The following is a 27,815-nucleotide window of genomic DNA, read 5'->3' on the forward strand; positions in this document are numbered from 1 at the left end:
TGCTGCGGACACCAAATTCCACACCGCAGCCTATGCTCCACAGCGGAATTTTCTGCCACGTCTAAACGAAGCCTACTAAAAAGAAGTGGAAGGCAATGGAGAAACGGCTCCGCTGCGGATTAACGCTGCGGAGTGTCCGCAGCGGAATTCAAGAGCAATTCCGCCACGTGGGGCTTTGCCCTAAGCCATTCTTCGAAATTCTTCCCTCCTAGTTTGATTATGCAAACTGCTTCTCCGCAGACAGCCACTAGATGTCAGCAAAGAAAAGGTTCCGCAAACTGCGACTCTGCAGACAGCCGCTAGATGTCAGCAAAGAAAGGGTTCCGCAAACTGCTACTCTGCAGACAGCCGCTAGATGTCAGCAAAGAAAAGGTTCCGCAAACTGCTACTCTGCAGACAGCCGCTAGATGTCAGCAAAGAAAAGGTGCCTTGCTCTTCACATGCTCAGACATGATAAGTCGAGTAAGATAGTGTTTGACAGCGCCAAGGATAGGCAATTAATCCCCGATATGAGACAGAGACACCGGTGAGATCGCATGTAACACCGTATCTTACCGGGGATATGTGGGCTCTGCTTAGAGCACCGAGAGCCGTCAGCTGCTTCATAGGAGGTCCCGGTCACCTTAGAGCTGCCGCTAACGGTGTCAGACGATGTGTAACATTAAAGGTGAGTCCTGCTATCAATGCGAGAACAAACATTACATAAATACATTGCACATGGACAGTTACACAAGACGTACGGGGGCGGTACCGCTGACCACAGATCTGGGCTGAGATGTCACCACATGACAGGGCTGTGCGGTATCTAGTCACGTGACGAGGAATCCCAGGGTCAGATGTGCTCAGCCTGCGATCATGCATGCAGCAGTGCTCGATGAGGGGAGTGATACAAGGAGAACATGATTATACAGGCGTTGTGTACAGCCTCCATTGACTTCTGTAGGGGGTAATGCATCTATAGGCTATGGATGTAGATAGACTACATATATAAATAGCTGCAATGGTTAACAATAGCTTCATATTCGAGGTGTTTGTGTGAATCCGCCCTTCTGTTTTATCTCAATGTACACTGCAGGAGGTGGAAGCCGGGGGAGACCTCTAACCCCGGGCAGGGCGTCACATCTATCAACAGGACTAGCACCCTGTAGATGAATATGTGGCAGGATGGCAAAAACAGGTGCGGCATGAAGGCTATGGAGGCGTTTTGTTGTTTTTTGTTTTTTTTATGTGTTACGAAACGTTTTTTGAACCATTTGTTTACGGAAATTGTTTAGTTTTTATGATCCAGCTTTTCTGTATCCTCTATCCATAGAAGTTGTATTGTTCGCTATCATTAGGCTGATCGAAAAAGATACGTTGTCTATGGAAAGAGGATACAGAAAAACTGGATCATAAAAATGAAATAATTATCAGAAAAGAAATAGTAAACTCAAAATATACATTTAATAAAGAATAAAAAACAATGCCTCCAAAGGTTTCCATGGTCTTTATGCCCCGCTCACTTCTACTTACCGCTTTAGAAAGAATGCCATATTTTTCAATGTAAATGAATTGTTAATTCTTCTCGTCTGGTTTTCCCTCCTAACTTTGTGGTCAATTTGGACTCCGTAACTTTACAACCTCAGAAAATGAATGTAACGGCCAGATAAAATCGAAATTCATGACCCGCAATTTATTTTTCTTTCCAGAGTCAAATATGTATAAACCTACAAGTACAAACCATCCGCAAAAACCTTTTAGTAGCTATAAGCAGAAGAGCAGGAACGCTGACCAGTACCAGGTACAGTGACTATTAACTCTTATTAACCCTTGAGCGCTGTTCATATCTGCCTCGGAGGCTTCGTTAGGAGATTTAGTTGTTGCCGGACAATATAGCGCAGCGGTATATTTTCTGGCAAAACAACGGATACCATGACAGAAAGCCGACAGATCTGGCGCTACCGGTGTTTTTCTTGTTCTGCTCCTATGATGGAGCAGGACAATGTAAAACAATGAAGGAAGATGTGAACAGAAGCTTAGCGCTGCAATAAGTTTTGGCTTATCCGGTTTTGGATTTTTCAAATCTGACGTGACACTTTGTGAGAATAACTCTTTTACCTATCCAGGTGATTCTGAGACTTTTTTTCATGACACATTGTACTTTATGTTCGTGATAAAATTTGGTCAATATATTCTGTATTTAATGGTGAGAAACACCAAAATTTCTCAAAAATGGAAAAACAATTGTATTTTTAAAATTGTAGGGCACCATGCACACGTTTTTTTTTGTTTTTTTTTATGCGAACCCATACGCTAGAATGGGGGAGAAAGACCACAAATCCGCACACGTATAGGACCCAATCTATAACTTGCGGAACGGGGACACAGCTCCGCAAAAAAAACAAAAAACGGATGTGATGGAAATTAATGGTTCGGTATGCTTTCTGCAAAAAAACGGCTAGGTCACTGAAGAAAACAACGGTCGTGTGCATAAGCCCTAAGGCTACATTCACGCGACCGTTAAAAACAGCCATTTTAAGAACAATGATGTTCTATGGGTATATTATTGTCCATTAAAAAATGGGACATGTCCTATTTTAGGCTGTTTTCGCAGCCAGACTGCCCCCATAGAAGTCAATGGATCCGTTTTTAATGGCCGTCAATACATTAACAACCGTTAAAATTGTATCTGTGACATGGGGATTCAAGAGGCAAGGGAACTATTGGTTCCCTTGCTGGCTATCGGCGGCGCGATGAAGCTGAATGCCTTACACACTCACCGACGCAGTGCCGTCTGTAGGGCAGTCAGCCAGAAGTTTATTAATAAATGTCGGGTATTGTTGCGCTCGCTACAAGGGTAGTGTGGCGCTAGTACATGGGGCATTGTACATAGTTGTCAACTGTAGCGAATTCTCCGGGACCATCCGTAATTTACAGAGAGAGTCCTGGAAAATTACTACATGGAGGGAGGGGGGGGGGTAGTGCTTTCTCCGCAGAGGTGTGTATAGCATCCTCTATAGGGGGGCTGTGTGGCATCCTCTACAGGGGGGCTGTAAATAGTGTCTAGGTGAAAATGTGAACTTCCTTTGGGTGTTTTCAGGGGGTTGGGCCAAAAAAAAACCTGACCAATGAAATTCATCCGTTTTTTATGACCGTTAAAAAGAACTGATGTCAAACGGCTGTTAAAAACTGACAGACGGACTGGAAATGGATGAGAATTTGGAGACACACTGATGCAAAATGGCCATGAAAAACTGCCATTTTCATTGTGGTGTGAATGTAGCCTAAAGCCTCATGCACACTTCTGTCGTCCGTTGTACTGCCGCTAATGACTGTTCCGTGAAACACGGGCCGCACATGGATGGCTTCTGTGTGCAGTCCGTTGTTTCACAGACCAAATCAATGAAAAGGCCAAGACTGTTCCGTCAAACAGGCAGGAGTAGGACCTGTCGTATTTTTGTCGGAACGGCCGAACGGTCCCGTTAAAACAACGGAAGTGTGCATGGCCCCATTGAAATGAATGTGTCAGGGTGCTATCAGTTAAAACAACAGATAGCACCCTGACTAAAAAAATTGGGCACGAGGCCTTAGACAGATAGTTATACCATACAAATTAGTTAATAATGAACATTTCTCTCATGTCAAACTTACGCTGGCATCACTTTTTTTTAAAGAGTAACTTTTGTTTCAGCAAACTATGATATGTCATAGTGACAGGTCAGAACCTTCGATCGGTGTGTGTCCGGGTGCTGAGACCCACACTGATTACTAAAACGAACACGCAGAATTGCTCACCCAAGTGCTTCAGCTGTGATCGGCAATCCTAGTATGCCTGAAGAAGGACTCGCATAATAGAAAGTCTATGAGCGCGTCTTCAGCCAACATTTGTAAAGCAATTTCTTTCGAATACGGCGATATCCCATATGTGATCATAAACTGCTGTTTGGGAACACAGTAGGGCTCAGAAGGAAAGGCGTGCCATTTGGGTTTTGGAGTGCTGATTTTTTTTTAATTTGTTTTCGGGCGCCATGTCACATTTGCAAAGCTTTTATTTTTCCAATCACGGAGCTGTATGACGGCTTGTTTTTTGCAGGACAAGCTGTAGTTTGTATTCGTACCTTATTGGTACATGCCACTTTTTAATTACTTTTGTTCCATTTTTTGGAAGGCGAGGTGACTAAAGAACAGGAATTCCAACATTTGTGGGGGTTTTTTTAATATTTTATTTTGGCATTCACTATGTGGTATAAATAACCTGTATTCTGCGGGTCGATTACAGCGATACCAAAAAAAAAAAAATTCAAAAAGTGAAAGTCCTATATTATATAGATTCATTCCACACAGCGTGATCTATTTTTTTTTTTTAATGTTGATGATTATGGTAACAGTTAATGAAAACCCGAAATTTAGTGTCTCAGAAAATTAGAATATTGGGTAAGAGTTTAGGATTTTAGACTTTCCTAAGCCTTTACAAGGACTGGTCTGTTGCTCAGTGATCCAAAGTCCTGTTTTCCGATGAAAGTAAATTCTGCATTTCATTTGGAGGAAGAGTGGAGAGGCATCAATCCAAGTTGCTTGCGGTCCAGTGTGAAGTTTCCACAGTCAATGATGGTTTGGGGAGCCATGTCATCTGCTGGTGTTGGTCCACTGTGTTATATCAAGTCCAGAGTCAACGCAGCCGCCTAGCAGGAAATTTTCGAGCACTTCATGCTTCTCTCTGCTGACCAGCTTTATGGAGATGCGGATATCATTTTCCAGCAGCACTTGGCACTTGCCCACACTGCCAAAAGTACCAATACCTGGTTTACTAACCACAGTATCACTGCGCTTGATTGGCCAGCAAACTCACCTGACCTAAGCCCATAGAGAATCTATTGGGTATTGTCAAGAGGAAGATGAGAAACCAGACCCAACAATGCAGACGAGCTGAAGGCCGCTATCAAATCAACCTGTGCTTCCATACCACCTCAGCAGTGCCACAGGCTGATCGCCTCCATGCCACGCCGCATTGATGCAGCAATTCATGCAAAAGGAGCCCCGACCAAGTATTGACTGCATATACTGGACATGCTTTTCAGTAGGTATTAAAATTTCAGAATTAAAAATCATTTTTGAAATCGGGCTTATATAATATTCTAATTTTCTGAAACACTAAATTTTGGGTTTTCATTAACTGTTAGGCTGGGTTCACACGACCTATTTTCAGACGTAAACGAGGCGTATTATGCCTCGTTTTACGTCTGAAAATAGGGCTACAAGACGTCGGCAAACATCTGCCCATTCATTTGAATGGGTTTGCCGACGTACTGTGCAGACAACCTGTCATTTACGCGTCGTCTTTTGACAGCTGTCAAACGACGCGTAAAAATACAGCCTCGTCAAAAGAAGTGCAGGACACTTCTTTCAGACGTAATTTGAGCCGTTCTTCATTGAAGTCAATGAAGAGCAGCTCAAATTTACGGCCGTCAAAGACGCCTCGCAAAATGCGAGGAGGAGCAATTACGTCTGAAACGAGGCAACTGTTTTCTCCTGAAAACAGTCGGTCTTTTCAGACGTAAATGCCAGCTAGCGTGTGCACATACCCTCACAATACTCATCAACATTGAAAGAAGAAAATGCTGGAAATAGATCACTCTGTGTGTAATGAATCTATATAATATAGGAGTTTCACTTTTTGAATTGAATTACTGAAATAAACTTTTTGATGTAATTCACTGTGTGTGTGTGTGTGTGTGTGTGTGTGTGTGTGTGTGTGTGTGTGTGTGTGTGTGTGTGTGTGTGTGTGTGTGTGTGTATATTTAATGTATAACATATTTACTACTTTGCCTTTTTTTGGTAGGCGAGTGTCATTCTTCGATAATTAACATTATAATTTTATAGTTTGGGTTGTTGCGGGTGCAACGATACCTATTTTGTGTGTGTGTGTATATATATATATATATATATATATATATATATATATTATATTTTTATTTCTTTTTTTTTTTTTTTTTTTTTTTTTTTAAAGCAACATTTTCCAATAATAAAACCCCTATGGGGAAAAAAAACTTTTTTTTTTGTTTTTGCAACTTCTGTATTCAAACTTGTGTATTATGCTTAATAGGCTTCCGTAGATGGCAAACCTGAAGGCCATTGTTAAGCCTCCGGTTGCCTTAGCAGCTATCCGCACGCTGAATTGCGTTGCAAGGGGGCCGATGGGGATCTAACCACTTAGATGCCATGGTCTCCATTGACCACGGCATCTAAGGAGTTAAACGAACGGGATCGGAGATGGCTCCAATCCCAGCCGTTACATCAGAGTGCCAGCTGTAGTATGCAGCTGACACCTGGTATTGCTGGTGCAGGTCCAGCTTCTGTAGGATTTCCTAACCAACATCCACCGTATATGTACGGCACTGTTGGGAAGGGGTTATCCCATTAATAATTTTCATATCAAAACTGCAGAAATGCTGTTTATAGGTAATTTGCAGTGTTTCTAGCATATAAAAATACAGTGGTCATCTTTCTTTGCTCCACCGTGTCCTCCTTGATGCTGCTGCTAATCTGTGCTGCTGGGGGAGGGGCTCTGAGCAGAATCAGCCTCCTACCCTCTCTGGCAGCTGACCATATACTCACTTCTAACCTTATTTCCATTGCAGATAGGTAACATGGGATCCATAGTAGTGAAGATTTATACTGTGTAACATCTTCTGTATTATCTTAGAAAGTAATACAACTATGATGAAATAAAACAAAGGCTGAGTGGGCATGTGCAGGGTTCATATCTGCTGTCAGCATGCAGAGCTTCCATGCTACTTCACATGTTCCGCTCCTTCCCTGACAAGCAGGGAAGAAAGCTATTTCTATTGGCTGCTCAGCAGTGAACAGAGTATCACTATGCAGAGACTTGGCTGTGGGGAGAGTGACTGAGCATGTGTGTCCATAAAATCACAGAAAAAGGCCATACTTACGGATATAAGGGTAGGTACAAAACACCAATTCCCAGCAGGATGCAGACAAGCCACAATATTGCATAGGTGCAAAATACTGTAAACAGCCACTCATACGGTGCCAGTCACAGGGTTACCCTCACGTCTATTATAGTCATACACTAAAGATGCATAGCCACATAAACAATATGTATAGTGTTTTGTCCCCCAAGCAACAAGCCAAACTTATATAATGTAGTAATCTAACTGAAAGATTCTCGAGGGTGGGCTTATTAATTATTATTATTTTTTAATATATATAATGTGTGTATGTATGTTTTTATGGTCCACGTTTGTTTGGTGTCTGTACTAAACATGCCTTTCTTGATTCATAGTACTTTAGATGAAACTACCTATGAGAGGTTGGCAGCAGATACATTGTATTCCCTTGCTGAGTTCTTTGAGGATCTAGCTGATGATTCATTTACACCAAGTGATTACGATGTCTCTTTTGGGGTATGTACCTTATTCTATTTTCTTCTCGTCCGTTTCTTATGAAAGTGTATCTGTCATTGTTTCTATGAGCTATAATTAATGGTTCTGGACAACTTTGCACTATTGTTTATTTGCCTCCGAAATGCAAAATTAAGCAACTTTCTAAAAAGTCGTCTTTAAAAATGTCCTACCACTTTGCTGTGTTCTGTACTTAGCTGGTTCTCCTGCTGCTTATGACATAAATCCGACCGCACACTGCTCCTGTCGGGGCTGAGGTCATTTGCTCTCCCCCTCCCAACTTTTGAGTGTCAGAGATAGCAGCGGAGGAGGTTGTACTCAGCAGATCAGAGTGTGGATAGAGGGGAGTCTTCAGGGAGGACAGATTGTAGGTATCGGTGTGTAGATAAGGAGGAGAGTACACACATGGCAGTCTTCATGGGTAGGGAGGGGGAATAGCACAAGTTATCCATGTAGGGGGAAAGGAGAGAAGATGCTCTGCAAGACACTCCTTAGCATCAGTATCTGTTGGCACAAGGGAGAAAAGATCCCTCAGAGGCTGTCGGAAGAAGAAAGCTGTACAGGGATGAAGCTGTGCTCTTCCTTTTTTTTTTCTTTTCTTTTTTTATAGGTTGTACAAAGCGATAATGTGATTGTGTAAATGAGCCCTAAATTCTGTGACAAGAAAGATGTAGAAAATAAGGCTCTATTCACACCTGTTATTTTCTGTAACGTTTCCATTGCGATTTGATTAACAGAATAGTGTAGAATGCTATGCTGTTCTATCTGGTAAAAAAACAAAAAAAAACTGATGTGATAGACCTGTTATAAGTCAATAGGGGCCATCCGGATTAGTTACAAAACAGATCTTAACGTATTTGTCATATCCATCCTGGCACCTGTAAAACCATTTACTGAGCCTTAGTAACTTATTCATTTAAGTTGTAGTAGGCACATCTTTCACTAGGTGGTGCTGTAGCCATGCTATAAAAGTACTGTAGTTATGAGTTTCAGGTAAACTAATCTAAGTTCTGGTTCACCTCTGGCATTTTTCACACAATTGTGTCTGATTTGCAGCCTCAAAAATAAAAATTTGCCCGTATTTCATGCATGTGACTGTCCGTGTCATCCGTTTTTTTACTTCTGTGTTTCTCTCCGGCGAGCACTTCCCTTTACTTTTTTTTTTTCTTCTCACCTTTAAGTAACTGATGCGTGAAACATGGACAACACACGGATGTTATCCATGTGCTGTCCGTCGTCGTTTTCATACACAAAACAAAACATGCGGTGAGTTTCACGCAACGGACACACTCTGTGAAAAAACATGGATGTGTGAGTAACCCCATTGAATCATTGAATTGCATTGGTCATTATGCTGTCAGTTATTTAAATGGACAGCACATGGACGTGAAATACATTCGTGTGAATAAGGCCTAAGGTTGTAGTCACAGATGTTTAATTTAGTAAAGTTGTGCACATAAGGCTTTGTTCGCATCTGCGTCAGGGCTCCGTTCTGGCGTTCCATCGGAGCCTCCTGTCAGAACGGAACACTTACTGAAACAAACGGAAACCAGAGGTTTCCGTTTGCAACACCATTGATTTCAATGGTGACGGATCCAGTGTAAATTGTTTCCGTTTTTGTCTCCGTTGTGCAAGGGTTTCGCCGTTTTGACGGAATGAATAGTGTAGTCGACGATGATATTGCTCCTGTCAAAATGACTGAACCCTTGCACAACTGAGACAAACGGAAAACATTTGCACTAGATCCGTCACCATTGAAATAAACGGTGATGCAAACGGAAACCTATGGTTTCCATTTGTTTCAGTCAGGGTCCCGTTCTGACGGGAAGCTCCGACGGAAAGTCAGAACAGGATTCTGACGCAGATGTGAATGAAGCCTAAGGCCTTGTCATTAGAAATATCTAATAGTTGCATAGATAAGTTAACAGGATTTTCTCATCAGTGACATTTATGACATATACACAGGATATGGTGACGGATCCAGTGCAAATGTTTTCCGTTTGTCTCAGTTGTGCAAGGGTTCAGTCATTTTGACAGGAGCAATATCATCGTCGACTACACTATTCATTACGGCGAAACCCTTGCACAACGGAGACAAAAACGGAAACAATTTACACTGGATCCGTCACCATTGAAATCAATGGTGATGCAAACGGAAATCTATGGGTTCCGTTCTGACGGGAAACTCAGACGGAACGCCTGAACGGAGCTCTGACGCAGATGTGAACGAAGCCAAAGTAATTAAAAGCTACATTATTTCAACCAGAATCTGTTTATATTCATATGTAGCATTTGTTTTATAATGGTGCGCACATACAGTTGGGGCCAGAAGTATTTAGACAGTGACCCAATTTTCATGAGTTCGCCTCTGTGCACAACCACAATAGATACATCCTCAATATAAAACTTCAAGATGTGCCGAGCTCATACATGTCACATATGCCCATGTCTTCGTGCACATATCTTTGCATATTAACCAGATCTGTATACACCAAAAATATTAGGGATCCAGTAAACGTCAGAGTCGAAAATGGTCTGATTAGGCTCAAGGGGCGATTAGATGTACAGCTGCTCATCTTCTCTCTTTTAGGCTAAATTCACGCTTTTGTTGTATAATCCGCTACTCTGATCCGTTTTTAGATAAGCGGATGGTATCGAAATAACGGTTGCAAATGGATTACAATCTGTTCGTATACGTTTTACATGGACACAAATGATAAAAATAACGCATTCATTAGACATCCATTTTTTTTCAACGGAGAAAAAGTCCTGTACCCTGCACTTTTACCTCCGTCAAAAAAGCGGATGACTAACATAACGGACGTGAAGAGACGCTAATGGATCAGTTTTTATCCGTCGTTCTGATCTAACCACAGATCAGAATAATGGATTATGCAACGCAAGTGTCATTTCTATGGGGAATGTGGACCCACTAGGCTGCTCCGCCGTAGCGGTGTAGCAGCTGGCCAAACAAGTCATTAACCGTCTCTAGGGCAAGAGTACCTAGATAGATGATTTGGCAAACACTCAGCGTAGCAGACACATAGCACAGATGACACTTTCAACTCAGACGCTAGAAAACAAATACAATTGTTTGATATGGGATACAGGAAACTGGAACACTGGACACAGGACTAAGGGACAATTTGCAAAGACTAACATGGACAGACACCACAACGCTCAGGCAAGGAGAGGAAGGGCAGAGCCCTTTTTAAAGTCCAGGGTGTAAATGGATTGGCTGGGGAACTTTGCACAGGCGCGTGCGCTGGCCCTTTAAGGCTGGGAGTGAGCATGCACGCGCACCCTACAGGAGACTGGAGCTGGAGCCGCGTGTGCCGGTGTCTCTGGGGAGGGAGACGACGGCATGAAGAAAGTGTCCTGCGGCTGCCGCTAACTTGGATGTGCCGGCAGTCAGCAACCGCGGGCACAACAGCAAGTGTGATCTTAGACGAGAAATTATATGTTTGTTATTCTCTTTAATGTTGCAACTATTTATTTTTTTGAAAACTTACCTGGGGCGGCCGTATTATAGATACACACTTTCTTCCAGAATCGTCTGTATAAACAGTGAAACTGGGTGCGTGTGTTTTATGGCAGCTAAAATAAATGTGAGTCACTTGACAGATAAATGTCATACACTAATACAATCCCCAGGAAATGATATAGTCCCTCCCCAGAGACCGGGGGGTGACAGGAGAGCTGCATACAGAGCCTTACCTGTGTGTGTATCTCTATTTATATCACTTATATACCGCCAAGATATTCTGCAGTGCTATACAGAAGGTGCTCATCGCTCACTGTCCCTAGTGGAGCTCACAATATAAATGACCTATTTATGTGTTTTTTGAGTATGGGAGGAAACCCACACAGGGAGAACATTCAAATGCAATGCTGATGTCGCCCTTAGTCGTATTTGAATCAAGGACTCGTGCTAAAAGGCAACAGTGCTAACCACAGAATTTATAGTGTATGCGATTATTATCATGCATTATCTGGGCCTCCAGCAGCATATTAGAGCTGTCATTAACTCGCCCACCTTCTAATGATAATGAAATGACTCTGCTAAAGTTATCCCAGTTTATACAGCAAAGCTGACAAGTGAGCTACAAAAAAACGGGAAGTGGCAGCCTATTGCATCTGCTGTAGTTGCCAGCGTAAAAACTAGATGGTTTTAAAAAAAAAAATATGTGGTTGGTCAGTTAAAAAGCACAACCAAAAGAGAAAATGTTTATAATAAAAATCGGGTATAAATAATAATGTCATTTTCTGATAATACGTTCCATCCACGTTTTATTTCTGTGATGTAGAACCAAGAATGATGACTATTTCTGGACAGGAACACGGAGTACAGACAGGAACATCCCTTGCTCAGTGTTGCATGAGTGACAGGATAGAAGCCCATCATTAAATTGTTAATATCCTTGGGCGAGCTTGTTCACGGTAAAACATTGTGAACAGAGAAGCCATTGTATTGTTCATTTAAAGACCTGCATTCATTCTGATTTCTTAAGTACAGTACTTTATGGTTACTTATCTGATGAAATGTAGTCAGTAATTTTAGTCTTCAATACATCAAAAACAATATTGTGTCTATGGTTTGTTAGTCTTTCTGGGCATTATAAGTTGACTATTGATCCTTTTTTTTTTTTTTCTCCAATGCCCCGTTACATTTAGATTTCTAGTTAAGGTACAAATCAGTGAATTATTGTTAGCTACATACCAAGTAAGATATATCAAATAACTCACTATGTATGTTATATACACTATAATCTATGTTGACTGATTCCATCTTAAATCGTAAACCCATTCCATCTGATATTGGTGAAGTCTGTCTTGGACCACCACTGATCTCCAGAATGTAGGGCTTCTATAGAGCAAATAAACCCCTTTGGCACTGCAGAGATTTATTAAAATGTGACACTACATTCTAAGGCCCCCTGCACACTACTGTGATTCCGGGCACAGCCGGCCGTGGACAGCCTACCGCCATGCTGTATACATGTATGAAAGCACGGTCCATAAAAAGCAAAACATATGGCATGTCCTATCTTTTGCGGAGCCTTTCTATGGCACGGACACCTTCCCGTAAATATACAGAAAGATGTTTTTGGGCAATAGAAGTGAAATAGGTCTGTAACTATGGACAAATTCTACGGACTTGTGCATGGGGCCTAAGTGAAGGGTCATTCAAATCACTGGCGGTGTGCTTGTGTCAGATTTCTAGTAACCGATATCTCTGAGCAGTGCCAAAAGGGTTTTACTCTTCTATAGAGCCCTTTTGTTCTGAAAACCAGTGGTGGTCTGAGTTAATAGACTTTGATCTTCTGACATTTCTAGATACTTGTAAGAAGATCAGTTTGCCTGCATTTCCACTTTATTTCCACCAAGACTTATGCTTCGAAAGTTAAGTTGCTTCAACTTTAATAGTCTTTGACAGTACAATTTGAGTGGTTCACTTAAAGGGATCCTGTCATCAACATCTTACCTGTTAAACTCGCCTGACCCCTCAATGGCCGCAGCTGTCCAGAGTTCGTTCCTGTTCTCTTCTTTCCTGAAGTCCTCCTCTGTCTAAATATCGTGATTTAAACTCTTCCCGCCTTTTATGGTAATTATTTTTCCCTCTGGGATGCAGCTTCTTAACCCTGCCCACCGTTGCCACCTGTCTGGCCCTGACTGGCTAAGGAGCTGTCAATCAAAAAGAAGGAGGTGGAGTCCACTCTGAGACGCTGGAGGAATGAAAATCTGACTCTTTTCAGATGAAGATTTGACTCTTTTCTGCTCATTTGCATACGGTGTGGGACCACTGAAAAACGGAATACTAAAGCTACAGAGCTTAATTAGAACATATTTATAGCTTAGATGACAATGATTTTTCACCCGCTTTCACCAGGTATTGCTGGCTTTATAGTTAAAATGCTGGTGACCGGTTCCCTTTAACTCCTTGTCGACATTTGATGTAACTCTACTTCATGGTCCGCAAGCAGAGAAATTCAAATGATGACAATTTTTGATACATTTTGGTGTCTTTCACAAATACAGAATATATAAACCAAAATTTACCACTTACATAAAGTACAATGTGTCATGACAAAACAATCTCCGAATCGCTTGGAAAAGTAAAAGCGTTCGTTATTCTCACATAAAGTGACACGTGTCAGATATGAAAAATGGGGCTCTGTCAGAAAGGTCAAAAGTAATTGCGGCAGTAAAAGGTTAAACGGTTTTGGCCTGATTATTGTTTGTCATAAGTAACCGGATGCCCTAGTATTATTAATACATTCTATTGGAATTCTGATTCTGACTTTGTGTTTGTTTTTTTTCATTGCCAGAATGGGGTTCTTACAGTTAAATTCGGAGGGAACATTGGAACGTATGTAATTAATAAACAGACCCCAAACAAACAGATCTGGTTGTCCTCTCCTACAAGGTAAGTATAGGTGTATTTAGATAAACGGCTATCTTAAAATATGCCAGGTGATTCTTTGTGATCTGCATGGCTAACCCTCTATATTTTAAATGCAGGGACTAAAGGTTTAATCTTGTGTTCGTAAACTGCTGCAGCTATACATTCACCAGGCAAGAATAGCATGTCCGTAATCTTGCTGTATGTGTAACTGCACAATATGGCAATATTACAATTTCCAATATCCTTCGAACACAGGCTCCAGAAAGCCCTCTCTGCTGTTATAAGGCTGGGTTCACACGACCTATTTTCAGACGTAAACGAGGAGTATTATGCCTCGTTTTACGTCTGAAAATACGGCTCCAATACGTCGGCAAACATCTGCCCATTCATTTGAATGGGTTTGCCGACGTACTGTGCCGAAGACCTGTCATTTACGCGTCGTCGTTTGACAGCTGTCAAACGACGACGCGTAAAATTACTGCCTCGTCAAAGAAGTACAGGACACTTCTTTGCAACTTAATTTGAGCCGTTTTTCATTGAATTCAATGAAGCACAGCTCAAGATTACGGGCGTCAAAGACTCCTCGCATAATGCGAGGAGGAGCATTTACGACTGAAACGACGGTGCTGTTTTCTCCTGAAAACAGACTGTAATTTCAGACGTAAAAGCCAGTTATCGTGTGCACATACCCTAAGTTGTATTTCCTTTGTATTCAGCTAGGATGCATCTGAAGCCTTTGCATGGCATAACAACATGGCAACCGTGACATAATAGTTGCCCGGTTGATTCTACAATGTAGTGACTAATATCATTCTCCACGCTATGTCCTTTAAGACAAGACTGAACAGAACGTGTTGTAGCTTGCCTTCAGTGTCTATTTATATATATATATATATATATATATATTATATGTGGATACGATGTTGCCTTCATGGAATTAAAGCATAATTATTCCACAAAAACCTCTCCTTTACCAGTCAAACTTTTTTTTTTCTTGTTCTCTGCATTCCATCTATTAGTTTTGGCGCACGTCCTCCCAACTTATCGCAGGACTGGGAGCTATCCTCAGTAACTGCTCCTTCATTGGTGGATCCTCCCTGCTCTCTTAGGCCCCTATTTAAATTGTCTGTGACCACGACATTTAGGTCTATGAGGAGACTAGACTCCTTAGTCACTGGGGCAGGAAGTGATGTCATTTGATTGACAGATGCAGACAGGAAGACATCATTTAGAGTAGAAGAGGGCACAGGAATAGCATTTTAAATTTTGTTTTATCACTGAGGTTGTTGAGATTTTTTTCAATACTGTTAATCCCATCTCTGACAAATGCTCTTGTTTCAGTGGACCTAAAAGATATGACTGGACTGGAAAATGTTGGGTGTATTCACATGATGGCGTATCTCTTCATCAGCTTTTGGAACAAGAACTTTCCCTTGCGCTGAATGCTACTCTAGACCTATCTACATTGGTGTACTCCTCATGACCGTTTTGAACTTCCTCGCACCGTGAACTGCTATACGTTTTTGTTATTTTTTATACGACTTTGATCACAAAATCTTCAGACCTTGTGCTCGGATCTGTACACCCCTTTGTTTCGTTCCCATTTTTACTGCTGATTCCCACTGTGTTGTAATGAAATGCTTATTAAAGTGCCCAAAGTATTAAGGCATGTTCTAAGAATTGGGTTCTATCTAGCACCACCACAGGAAGAACAAAGCAGAACACAGGCACACATTGAGAACAATGAACACCCCCTGATTTCAAAGGGGTTTTCCAAGATTTAACATCTATAGCATATTGTCAGAATTGGTGAACAAAGGGGCTCTGGCACTCATTTATAGAATGTGACTCATGTGTACAAGACACCTCACCTCTCCTGACCATGGCCTGCGTCTTGTATTACAGCTCCACAAAAAGAAGTAAAAAAAAGCTACTAAAGTCGCACATCCAAAACAATTTGAACTTTTTCATGTATATTGTAATAAAGTAACAAACATTGAGCACAACCGTACTCAAAAGGGAGAAAAACGAGAGCACATGTCCCTGGCCTGAATAAATGCCAAAGGGACCGCCACTATTGCCCTATTAGAATTTAAACAGGACAAATGTCACTTAAAAGAAGGGATGCCTGGAAAAATCTGCGTTTGAATGACTGAAAATGTAATGTAAAAAATGGAATGCAAATAAAGACAGTGTGCAAGATCGGAAAAGATGCAGATCCCACACCATGCTGGTGGAATTACACCCCTGAAGAAGCTGTACCAATGGCGATACGCTTGGGGTCTCAGCCCCACTCTTGCCCTCTCAGGACCTGGCCTTTAATTCCACCAGCATGTTGTCACACATTGCACACCAGAGACCAGAAATATACATTCTACAATATTACAACTTTGAACGGATCATGAGGAATACATGGAATACACTTAAATGGAGCCAGAAATAACCCATGGTCAGGAATGGCTGTGTTTTTAGGGGAATAAAGCAAACTTTTTTTTTTTCTAATCCCAGACAACTCCTTTATAGATAAATTGTAGGTCCACTAGCTTCTTTTATGTTGGGCTGCAGATAAGGGTGTTGCAGATGCTTTTCTGAAGACATTACTGCTTTTCTGGGGTTGCCGTTGGTAGCATCAACCCATCAATTATTCTTTGCATGTTCATCCTGTCGGTCTCGTATGAGTGGTGGTCACATGATAGTATGCCAGTACACACTTAGTCTACTGATGCTATAATAATTCACCCCAGAGCAAGCAAAACAAAAATTACTGCAATATTTAGAAGAGCAGAAGGAGAGAAAAAACTAAAAATGTATTTGTTAGAAAGTGTCATTATTGTCCATGTAAGCTCTTTTTAACCCCTTCCCGTCATTTGTCGTAAGTATACGACATGGAAAGCAAGTGCTTCCCGCAAAATGTCGTATACTTACGACAAATGTTTGACACCGGCTCAAAAGCTGAGTCGGTGCCATAATCGCCGGATCTCAGCTGTATCTTAAAGCTGACATCCGGCTGTAATGGCGGGGACCGAAAATTAGCTTCGATCCCCGCAATTAACCCCTTCAATGCAGCGTTCAAATGTGATCCCTACATTTAAGCTGTTTGCAGCTCATCGAAACCCCAGCAATGGCTGCAATGGCAACCGGAGGCCTAATACTGGCCTCCCGGTCTGCCTAGCACGGAAGCCGGTCAAGATCCGCCCGGCGGCGGAGCCTGATCGGCTTCTGTAGCCGCCGGCAAGATGGCGCCGACTCAGGAGCTGAACCGGCGTCATCAGCGGTGGAAGTCAGCTGGATGTTACAACTGACATCCACCTGTAACGGCAGGAACCGGAGCTAGCGCCGATCCCTGCCATTAACCCCTTCGATGCAGCAATCGAAAGCGATTACTAGCAGATCGCCAGCCCTGACAGGCAATCGGGACTGGCGACTGCTGCTATGGCAACAGGAGACACAATGGCCTCCTGCTCTGCCATTACGGAATCCGATGTAGGCCCCGCCTAGAGGCGAAGACAAATCGGCTTGCTGTCAGTGAATAACTGACAGATCTAATACATTGCACTACGTAGGTAGTGCAATGTATTAGAAAAAAAATAATCTGACAGTTGGACCGTCAAGTTCCCTAGTGGGAAAAAAAAGTGAACATTTTTTTCAAGTAATAAAATAAAACACAATCGCCCTTTTTCTCTTATCAAGTCCTTTATTATTGAAAAATAATAATAAACCATATGTATTTGGTATCGCCGCGACCGTAACGACCTGAGGTATCAAAATAATATATTACTTATTGCACGCGGTGAACAGCGTAAAAAAAATGTTACCAGAGTTTCTTTTTTCTAGTCACTTTGCCCTACAAATATTGGAATAAAAAGTGATCAAAAGGTCGCACGTATCCAAAAATGGTACCTATAAAAGCTCATCTTGCAAAAAACAATCCCTCATACAGCTCCGTCGACAAAAGTTATGATTCTCACAACTTGGCGACAGAAAAAATACATTATTTTTACAAAAGTAATTTTATTGTGCAAAAAGTTGTAAAACATAAAAAAGTTCTATAAATTAGGTATCGCCAGAATCGTACTGACCCGCAGAATAAAGTTAACATGTAATTTATAACGCGTGGTGAACGCTGTATATAACAAACTAAAAAAATAGGATAAAAGGTGATCAGAAAGTCGCATCTACCCCAAAATAGTACCAATAATAACTACAGCTCGTCCCGCAAGAAAAAGCCCTCATACCACTACGTCTATGAAAAAATAAAATTAGTTAAGGCTCTAATAAGTCAGGAAATAAAAAAATATGCAGTGTTGCAGGCCGAGGGGAACATTTCTTCTGTTTCAAGAGGTGATTTATCAAGGACCTAAAATTAGGGAACCAGGAAGGGGAGAGCCCAAACATATCTGCTGGAAGCGACGGTGCCCGTATTATACCAGGACAACACTTTCCCAGCAAAATTCCCCAAACTGCAAAGGTACGGAGTGTGGACCAAAAGGGGGATAAGAAAGGACATATACAGTGAAGGAAATAAGTATTTGATCCCTTGCTGATTTTGTAAGTTTGCCCACTGTCAAAGACATGAACAGTCTAGAATTTTTAGGCTAGGTTAATTTTACCAGTGAGAGATAGATTATATATAAAAAAGAAAATCACATTGTCAAAATGATATATATTTATTTGCATTGTGCACAGAGAAATAAGTATTTGATCCCCTACCAACCATTAAGAGTTCAGCCTCCTCCAGACCAGTTACACGCTCCAAATCAACTTGGTGCCTGCATTAAAGACAGCTGTCTTAAATGGTCACCTGTATAAAAGACTCCTGTCCACAGACTCAATTAATCAGTGTGACTCTAACCTCTACAACATGGGCAAGACCAAAGAGCTTTCTAAGGAAGTCAGGGACAAGATCATAGACCTGCACAAGGCTGGAATGGGCTACAAAATCATAAGTAAGACGCTGGGTGAGAAGGAGACAACTGTTGGTGCAATAGTAAGAAAATGGAAGACATACAAAATGACTGTCAATCGACATCGATCTGGGGCTCCATGCAAAATCTCACCTCATGGGGTATCCTTGATCCTGAGGAAGGTGAGAGCTCAGCCGAAAACTACACGGGGGGAACTTGTTAATGATCTCAAGGCAGCTGGGACCACAGTCACCAAGAAAACCATTGGTAACACATTACGCCGTAATGGCGTAAAATCCTGCAGTGCCCGCAAGGTCCCCCTGCTCAAGAAGGCACATGTACAGGCCCGTCTGAAGTTTGCAAATGAACATCTGGATGATTCTGAGAGTGATTGGGAGAAGGTGCTGTGGTCAGATGAGACTAAAATTTAGCTCTTTGGCATTAACTCTACTCGCCGTGTTTGGAGGAAGAGAAATGCTGCCTATGACCCAAAGAACACCGTCCCCACTGTCAAGCATGGAGGTGGAAACATTATGTTTTGGGGGTGTTTCTCTGCTAAGGGCACAGGACTACTTCACCGCATCAATGGGAGAATGGATGGAGCCATGTACCGTCAAATCCTGAGTGACAACCTCCTTCCCTCCACCAGGACATTAAAAATGGCTCGTGGCTGGGTCTTCCAGCACGACAATGACCCGAAACATACAGCCAAGGCAACAAAGGAGTGTCTCAAAAAGAAGCACATTAAGGTCATGGAGTGGCCTAGCCAGTCTCCAGACCTTAATCCCATTGAAAACTTATGGAGGGAGCTGAAGATCCGAGTTGCCAAGCGACGGCCTCGAAATCTTAATGATTTACAGATGATATGCAAAGAGGAGTGGGCCAAAATTCCATCTAACATGTGTGAAAACCTCATCAAAAAACGTCTGACTGCTGTGCTTGCCAACAAGGGTTTTGCCACCAAGTATTAAGTCTTGTTTGCCAAAGGGATCAAATACTTATTTCTCTGTGCACAATGCAAATAAATATATATAATTTTGACAACGTGATTTTCTTTTTTTTTTTTCATATAATCTATCTCTCACTGGTAAAATTAACCTAGCCTAAAAATTCTAGACTGTTCATGTCTTTGACAGTGGGCAAACTTACAAAATCAGCAAGGGATCAAATACTTATTTCCTTCACTGTATCAGTGCGACACCCGCCTGTGCAGAAAGGATTGCTTCACAGCGTAACACACATCTATGGATCATTTTATTGTTTACCCCATTATTATACCACCTGACTATGCCCCTGATATACTCTTCCCAGCTTAAATATGCCCCACATTATAAGCGGAAACACCAGCAAAACTCAAACAAATCTACTACCAAGCAAAATTCATGCTCCAAAAGCCAAATGGCTCTCCCTCTGCTCTGAACCCTACAGCGTGCCCAAACAGCAGTTTCCTTCCACATATATGGCATTGCCATACCCGGGAGAACCCTTTTAACAATTTTTGGGGTGTGTTTCTCCAGTGGCATAAGCTGGGCATGACATATTTGCCACTGAATGGTATATCTAGGAAAAAATATAAATTTTTAAATTGCCACATCCGCAGCGCATTCATTTATGGAAAAGACCTGTGGGGTGAAAATGCTCACTACACCCCTTAATAAATGCCTTGAGGTGTGTAGTTTCCAAATGGGGTCACTTCTCAGGGGTTTCTTTTTATTATTTCACATCTGAGCCTCTGCAGTTGTGAACCAATACTTTGTAAATCGCCAAATTAGGCCTCAATTTTACATGGTACGCTTTCACTCATGAGTATGGTCGAATGTCCAGGCAAAAGATTAGGGCCACATGTAGGGTGTTTCTAAAACCAGGAAACCCAGCATAATAATTAGAGGGCTGTCTTGTTATGGTGGCACAAGCTGGGCACCACATATTGGCATATCTATGGAAAAAAATCCCATTTTCACACTAATTTCTACAAAACACCTGCAGGGTTAAAATGCTTACTACACCCCTAGGTAAATGCATTGAGAGCTGTAGTTTCCAAAATTGGGTCACTTCTGGGGGTGTCCACTGTTTTGGGCACACAGGCGCACAGAAACCAATCCAGCAACATCTGCACTCCAAATGGCGCTCCTTCCCTTCTGAGCCCTGCCGTGTGCCCAAACAGCAGTTTATGACCACAAATGGGGTATTGCCGTACTCGGGAGAAATTGCTTTACAAATGTTGGGTTCTTTCTTTCCTTTATTTGTTGAGAAAATGAAAAATTTTGCGCTAAAGCTATGTCTTATTGAAGAAAAAGGATTGTTTTTATTTTCCCTGCCCAATTCTAATAAATTATATGAAACATCTGTGGGGTCAAAATGCTTACTACACCCCGAGATGAATTCCTCAAAAGGTGTAGTTTCCTAAATGGGGTCACTTTTTGGGCGTTTTCATTGTTTTGTCCCCTCAGGGGCTTTGTAAATGTGACATGGCCTCCGCAAACCATTCCTGCTAAATTTGAGCTCCAAAAGTCAAATAGCGCTCCATCCCTTCTAAGCCCTGCCGTGTGTCCAAACAGCCGTTTATTACCACATGTGTGGTATTGTTTTACTCGGTAGAAATTGCTTTACAAATTTTACGGTGCTTTTTCTCCTTTAGTCCTTGTGGAAATGAGAAAAAAAAATCGCTAAACCTACATTTTCTTTGAAAAAATGTAGATTTTAATTTTCACGGCCTACTTCCAATAATTTCTGTAAAAACCTGTCCGGTCAAAATGCTCACTTTACACCTAGATAATTTCCTTGAGGTGTGTAGTTTCCCAAATGGGGTCACTTTTGGGGGATTTCCACTGTTTTGCCACCGCAAGAGCCCTTCAAACCTGACATGGTGCCTAAAATATATTCTAATAAAAAGAAGGCCCCAAAATCCTCTAGGTACTCCTTTGCTTCTGAGGCCGGTGCTTCAGTCCAGTAGCAAGCTACGGCCACATGTGGGATATTTCCAAAAACTGCAGAACCTGGGCAATAAATATTGAGTTGCATTTCTCTGATAAAACCTTCTGTGTTATAAAAAAAATTGTATTAAAAATTTATTTCTGCAAAAAAATATAACATTTGTACATTTCACCTCTACTTTGCTTTAATTCCTGTGAAACATCTAAAGGGTTAAGAAACTTTCTAAATGCTGTTTTGAATACTTTGAGGGGTGAAGTTTTTAAAATGGTGTGACTTTTTGGGGGTTTCTAATATATAAGGCCCTCAAAGCCACTTCACATCTGAACTGGACCCTGTAAAAATAGCCTTTTGACATTTTCTTGAAAATGTGAGAAATTGCTGCTAAAGTTCTAAGCCTTGTAACGTCCTAGAAAAATAGAAGGATGTTAAAAAAACGATGCCAATCTAAAGTAGACATATGGGGGATGTTAATTAGGAACAATTTTGTGTGTTATAACTGCCTGTCTTACAAGCAGATACATTTAAATTGAGAAAAATGCTAATTTTTGCAATTTTTCGCTAAATTTTGGTGTTTTTCACAATTAAATACTGAATGTATCGAGCAAATTTTGCCAGTAACATAAAGTTCAATGTGTCACGAGAAAACAATCTCAGAATCGCTTGGATAGGTAAAAGCATTGCGAAGTTATTACCACATAAAGTGAAACATGTCAGATTTGAAAAATGAGGCTCTGTCAGGAAGGTCAAAAGTGGCCAACGAGGGAAGGGGTTAATAAGTTTATAAAAATTCAATACCCTTTTAAGGCTCTGTTCACATCTGCGTTGGGGTCCCGTTCTGACGTTCCATCGGAGGTTTCCGTCAGAACGGGACCCTGAGCAGACCACAAACTGACACCGACGGAAACCAGAGGTTTCCGTTTCCATCCCCATTGATTTCAATGGTGACTGAGCCGGTGCCGGTCGTTTTCCGTTTGTCTTTTTATTCACCGGATCCGTCGTTTTGCCGGAAGCAATAGCGTAGTCGACGACACTATTGCTTCCGCCAATACGACGGGTCCAGGTGCACAAAAGAGACAAACGGAAACCACAGGCACCGGCTCAGTCACCATTGAAATCAATAGTGATGGAAACGGAAACCTCTGGTTTCCGTCGGTGTCAGTTTGTGTCTGCTCAGGGTCCTGTTGTGACGGAAAGCTCCGACGGAACGTCAGAACGGGACCCCAACTAGGACTAAGACTAGGTTTGGGAAAGACCCTCCACTTGTCACGGGTCGAAACGTTGTCCTTTTTTACTGGATGTTTGACCAATAAAGGAATATATTGATTGAAATTTGGGAGACGTGTGCTGCTGTTCAACCATGCGTTTTCTGAGGATTACATTACGTCACACTGGGTTTGTCTGATATTACAGCGTGACACCGCTCCTGATGTTGGGATTCGTGCTGCTTCAAATACTTAATTTTTTTGGATTATATCCTGTGGATATGTCATAAATGTCCTTCATGGCAAAACCCCTTTAAGCAGTTGCAATTTTGTAACTAGTGTATCAAAAGCAAGAAGTCTAAACCTGTTGTACGTACTTTGCTGTAGTTCAAATTGCAACACATGATGCCCCAGGAAGAAGCTATTAAGGAGGGAAACCCAGGGTCAGGTCCATGTGAGGCGTGCTGTTTGCATTGTTTTGAAAATGTGCTGTTTTTATTGATGTCTGTGAGTATATACACTACCGTTCAAAAGTTTAGGGTCACTTAGAAATTTCCTTATTTTTGAAAGAAAAGCACAGTTTTTTTCAATGAAGATAACATTAAATTAATCAGAAATACACTCTATACATTGTTAATGTGCTAAATGACTATTCTAGCTGCAAACGTCTGGTTTTTAATGCAATATCTACATAGGTATATAGAGGCCCATTTCCAGCAACCATCACTCCAGTGTTCTAATGGTACATTGTGTTTGCTAACTGTGTTAGAGGGCTAATGGATGATTAGAAAACACTTTGAAACCCTTCTGCAATTATGTTAGCACCGTTGTAAACAGTTTTGCTGTTTAGAGGAGCTATAAAACTGACCTTCCTTTGAGCTAGTTGAGAATCTGGAGCATTACATTTGTGGGTTCGATTAAACTCTCAAAATGGCTAGAAAAAGAGAGCTTTCATGTGAAACTCGACAGACTATTCTTGTTCTTAGAAATGAAGGCTATTCCATGCGAGAAATTGCCAAGAAACTGAAGATTTCCTACAACGGTGTACTACTCCCTTCAGAGGACAGCACACACAGGCTCTAACCAGAGTAGAAAGAGAAGTGGGAGGCCCCGCTGCACAACTGAGCAACAAGACAAGTACATTAGAGTCTCTAGTTTGAGAAATAGACGCCTCACAGGTCCTCAACTGACAGCTTCATTAAATAGTACCTGCAAAATGCCAGTGTCAACGTCTACAGTGAAGAGGCGACTCCAAGATGCTGGCCTTCAGGGCAGAGTGGCAAAGAAAAAGCCATATCTGAGTGGCTAATAAAAGGAAAAGATTAATATGGGCAAAAGCACACAGACATTGGACAGAGGAAGATTGGAAAAAAGTGTTATGGACAGACTAATCGAAGTTTGAGGTGTTTGGATCACACAGAAGAACATTTGTGAGACGCAGAACAACTGAAAACATGCTGGAAGAGTGCCTGACGCCAACTGTCAAGCATGGTGGAGGTAATGTGATGGTCTGGGGTTGCTTTGGTGCTGGTAAAGTGGGAGATTTGTACATGGTAAAAGGGATTTTGAATAAGGAAGGCTATCACTCCATTTTGCAACGCCATGCCATACCCTGTGGACAGCGCTTGATTGGAGCCTATTTCATCCTACAACAGGACAATGACCCAAAGCACACCTCCAAATTATACAAGAACTATTTAGGGAAGAAGCAGGCAGCTGGTATTCTATCTGTAATGGAGTGGCCAGCGCAGTCACCAGATCTCAACCCCATAGAGCTGTTGTGGGAGCAGCTTGACCGTATGGTGCGCAAGAAGTGCCCATCAAGCCAATCCAACTTGTGGGAGGGCCTTCTGGAAGCATGGGTTGAAATTTCTCCCGATTACCTCAGCAAATTAACAGCTAGAATGCCAAAGGTCTGCAATGCTGTAATTGCTGCAAATGGAGCATTCTTTGACGAAAGCAAAGTTTGAAGGAGAAAATTATTTCAAATAAAAATCATTATTTCTAACCTTGTCAATGTCTTGACTATATTTTCTAGTCATTTTGCAACTCATTTGATAAATATAAGTGTGAGTTTTCATGGAAAACACAAAATTGTCTGGGTGACCCCAAACTTTTGAACGGTAGTGTATACGGCGCTGTCGGGCAGGGCCTCCCGCAAAGCGCAGTACCATTACGTCGCAGTGATATTGCGGGCTCAGGAGCTGAGCCCGCACAATCACCGCCGGGTGCCAGCTGTATGTTACAGCTGGCACCCTGAGGTATCGGCCAGGACCTGAGCTAGCATCTGATCTGGCCGATTAACCCCTCAGATGCTGCATTCAATAGAGATCTAATCATGTGAGGAGTTTTTAGCCACCGGCACCCCAGCAATGTGATCGCTGGGTTGCCGGTGGCTGCAAAGGCGATCGGAGGCCTAATACTTACCTCCCGGTCTGCCAGCAACGGAAGCCTCCTATGCCCCGCTCGGCGGCGGGGCCTAAAAGGCTTTTGGTAGCATCGGCAAGATGGCGCCGGCTCAGCTTCCGGCTCAGAAGCTGAGGCTGCGTCATCAGCAGTGGGTTTCTGCAGTATGTTACATTGGGGTGTCCGCTGTATCGGCAGGAATCGGAGCTAGCTCCAATTCCTGCCATTAACCCCTTCGATGCAGCGATGGCAAGGCTGCCATCTGCTACTATGGCAACAGGAGGCCTAACAATGGCCTCCTGTCTGCCATTACGAAAGCCGATTAGGCCCCGACCGGAGCCTGATCGGCTTGCTGTCAGTGAATAACTGACAGTTCTAAAACATTGCACTAGAACATCAATCAAACAGCTGGACCTTCAAGTTCCCTAGTGGGACTAAAGAAAAGTGTAAAAATATAAGTTGTAAAAAAATAAAATAAATGTTTCAAGTAATAATCTAAAACACTATCGCCCTTTTTCCCTTATCAAGTCATATATTATTGAAAAAATAAAATAAAACCATACATACTGGGTATCGCCGCGTCCGTAACGACCTGAACTATAGAAATATTATGTTATTTGTCCCTCGCAGTGAACGCCGTAAAAAACAACCTAAAAAATAATGCCAGAATTGCTTTTTTTTTGGTCACTTTGTCTTCCAAAAATTTAAATAAAAAGTGATCAAAAAGTCGCATGTATCCAAAAATGGTACCTATAAAAACTATTACTCGTCTCGCAAAAAACAAGCCCTCAGACAGCTCCGTCGACTAAAAAATGTAAAAGTTACGGCTCTCTCAACACGGCGACAGAAAAAATACCCCTAGATAATTTCATTGAGTGGTCTAGTTTCCCAAATGGGGTCACTTTTGGGGGATTTCCACTGTTGTGGCACCGCAAGAGCCCTTCAAACCTGACATAGTGCCTAAAATATTTTCTAATAAAAAGAAGGCCCCAAAATCCACTAGGTGCTTCTTTGCTTCTAAGGCTGGTGCTTCAGTACATTACCACACTAGGGCCACATGTGGAATATTTCTAAAAACTGCAGACTCTGGCCAATAAATATTGAGTTGCGTTTCTCTGGTAAAACCTTCTGTGTTACAAAAAAATGAATTTCTGCAAAAAAAAAAAGGAAATTTGTAAATTTCACCTCTACTTTGCTTTAATTCCTGTGAAACGTCTAAAGGATTAAGACATTTTCTAAATGCTGTTTTGAATACTTTGAGGGGTGAACTTTTTAAAATGGGGTGACTTTTTCGGGGGTTTCTAATATATAAAGCCCTCAAAGCCACTTCACAACTGAACTGCCCCCTGTAAAAATAGCCTTTTGAAATTTTCTTGAAAATGTGAGAAATTGCTGCTAAAGTTCTAAGCCTTGTAACGTCCTAGAAAAATAAAACGATATTCAAAAAACGATCCCGATCTAAACTAGACATATGGGGGATGTTAATTAGTAACAATTTTGTGTGGTATAACTACCTGTCTTACAAGCAGATACATTTAAATTGAGAAAAATGCGAATTTTTGCAATTTTTCACAAAATATTGGTGTTTTTCTCAATTAAATACTGAATGTATCGAGCAAATTTTGCCAGTAACATAAAGTCCAATGTGTCACGAGAAAACCATCTCAGAATCGCTTGGATAGGTGAAAGCATTCCGAAATTATTACCACATAAAGTGAAACAACATGTCAGATTTGAAATGAGGCTCTGTCAGGAAGGTTAAAAGTAGCCAAAGCGGGAAGGGTTTAAAACCCCCTTGTTTTAACTGTTCATCTGAAGTTGCGGAGTTAGACTGGGTTCCCGCGGGTCGGATACCCTGCGTAAAAATCACGCAGCGTGTCCGACCTGGAACCCGCAGTACTTTCTGTCCGAAAGATTGCACCACGTTGTGGTGCGTTGTTTTGGACTGATTTTTCGCTGTGGAAACAAGAGGGAAGAAAGACGCTCATACTTACCTAAGCCGTTGTTATGGCGATGTGTCCCTCCTGTGTAGTCTGGTCCGGCCTTCCTGGATGACGCTGCAGCCCATGTGACCGCTGCAGCCTGTGATTGGCTACAGCGGCGGTCACATGCTATGTAACATCATCCGAGGAGGCCAGCCCTCTGACGTCATCCAGGCCGGCCTCCAGAGATGACGTTTCATCCCATGTGACCGCCGCTACATCATGTGATTGGCTGCAGCGGTCACATGAGATGCTACATCATCCGTGGAGGCTGGACTGGACAAAGAAACACAGACTTCTGGGTAAGTATGTTTTTTTTTCTTTTCTTTTTCTGTAGTTTAATGTAATACGCCACAAAAGTCGCAACACTTGGCTTTCTGTTGCGGGATTTGCATCCCCATTAAACTCAATGGGGAAAAGCAACTAAAACGCAGCATAAATTGACATGCTGCGGATTTAAGTTCCGCACCACAGGTCAATTTATTAACTTTTACTCTGCGTTTTTTTTGTCATAGCGTGGGCTTGAGATTTTCTAAATCTCATCCACTTTACTGCTACTGTAAATGCTGTGGAATTTCTGC

The 27,815-nt window shown here is 41.9% G+C and overlaps 1 protein-coding gene across 1 annotated transcript; it reads left to right on the forward strand.

Annotated features, from left to right (window-relative positions):
• Positions 1 to 437: 437 nt before the first annotated feature.
• FXN (frataxin) lies at positions 438 to 15,471 on the forward strand. The gene is made up of 5 exons (XM_075827865.1): positions 438 to 667; positions 1,689 to 1,780; positions 7,283 to 7,403; positions 13,730 to 13,827; positions 15,148 to 15,471. Exons 1-5 carry the CDS (start codon positions 563 to 565, stop codon positions 15,287 to 15,289), a joined length of 558 nt encoding a protein of 185 aa, XP_075683980.1. The 5' UTR covers positions 438 to 562; the 3' UTR covers positions 15,290 to 15,471.
• Positions 15,472 to 27,815: the final 12,344 nt, after the last annotated feature.

The sequence above is a fragment of the Rhinoderma darwinii genome, chromosome 1 (assembly GCF_050947455.1).
Source record: "Rhinoderma darwinii isolate aRhiDar2 chromosome 1, aRhiDar2.hap1, whole genome shotgun sequence".
NCBI classification, from domain to species: domain Eukaryota; kingdom Metazoa; phylum Chordata; class Amphibia; order Anura; family Rhinodermatidae; genus Rhinoderma; species Rhinoderma darwinii.

Coding starts and splice junctions, on each gene's coding strand:
- FXN (XM_075827865.1), top strand. CDS start 563: ATGTGGGCTCTGCTTAGAGCACCGAGAGCCGTCAGCTGCTTCATAGGA. Junction 1,781..7,282: donor GGAACGCTGACCAGTACCAG/GTACAGTGACTA, acceptor CTTGATTCATAG/TACTTTAGATGAAACTACCT. Junction 7,404..13,729: donor ATTACGATGTCTCTTTTGGG/GTATGTACCTTA, acceptor TTTCATTGCCAG/AATGGGGTTCTTACAGTTAA.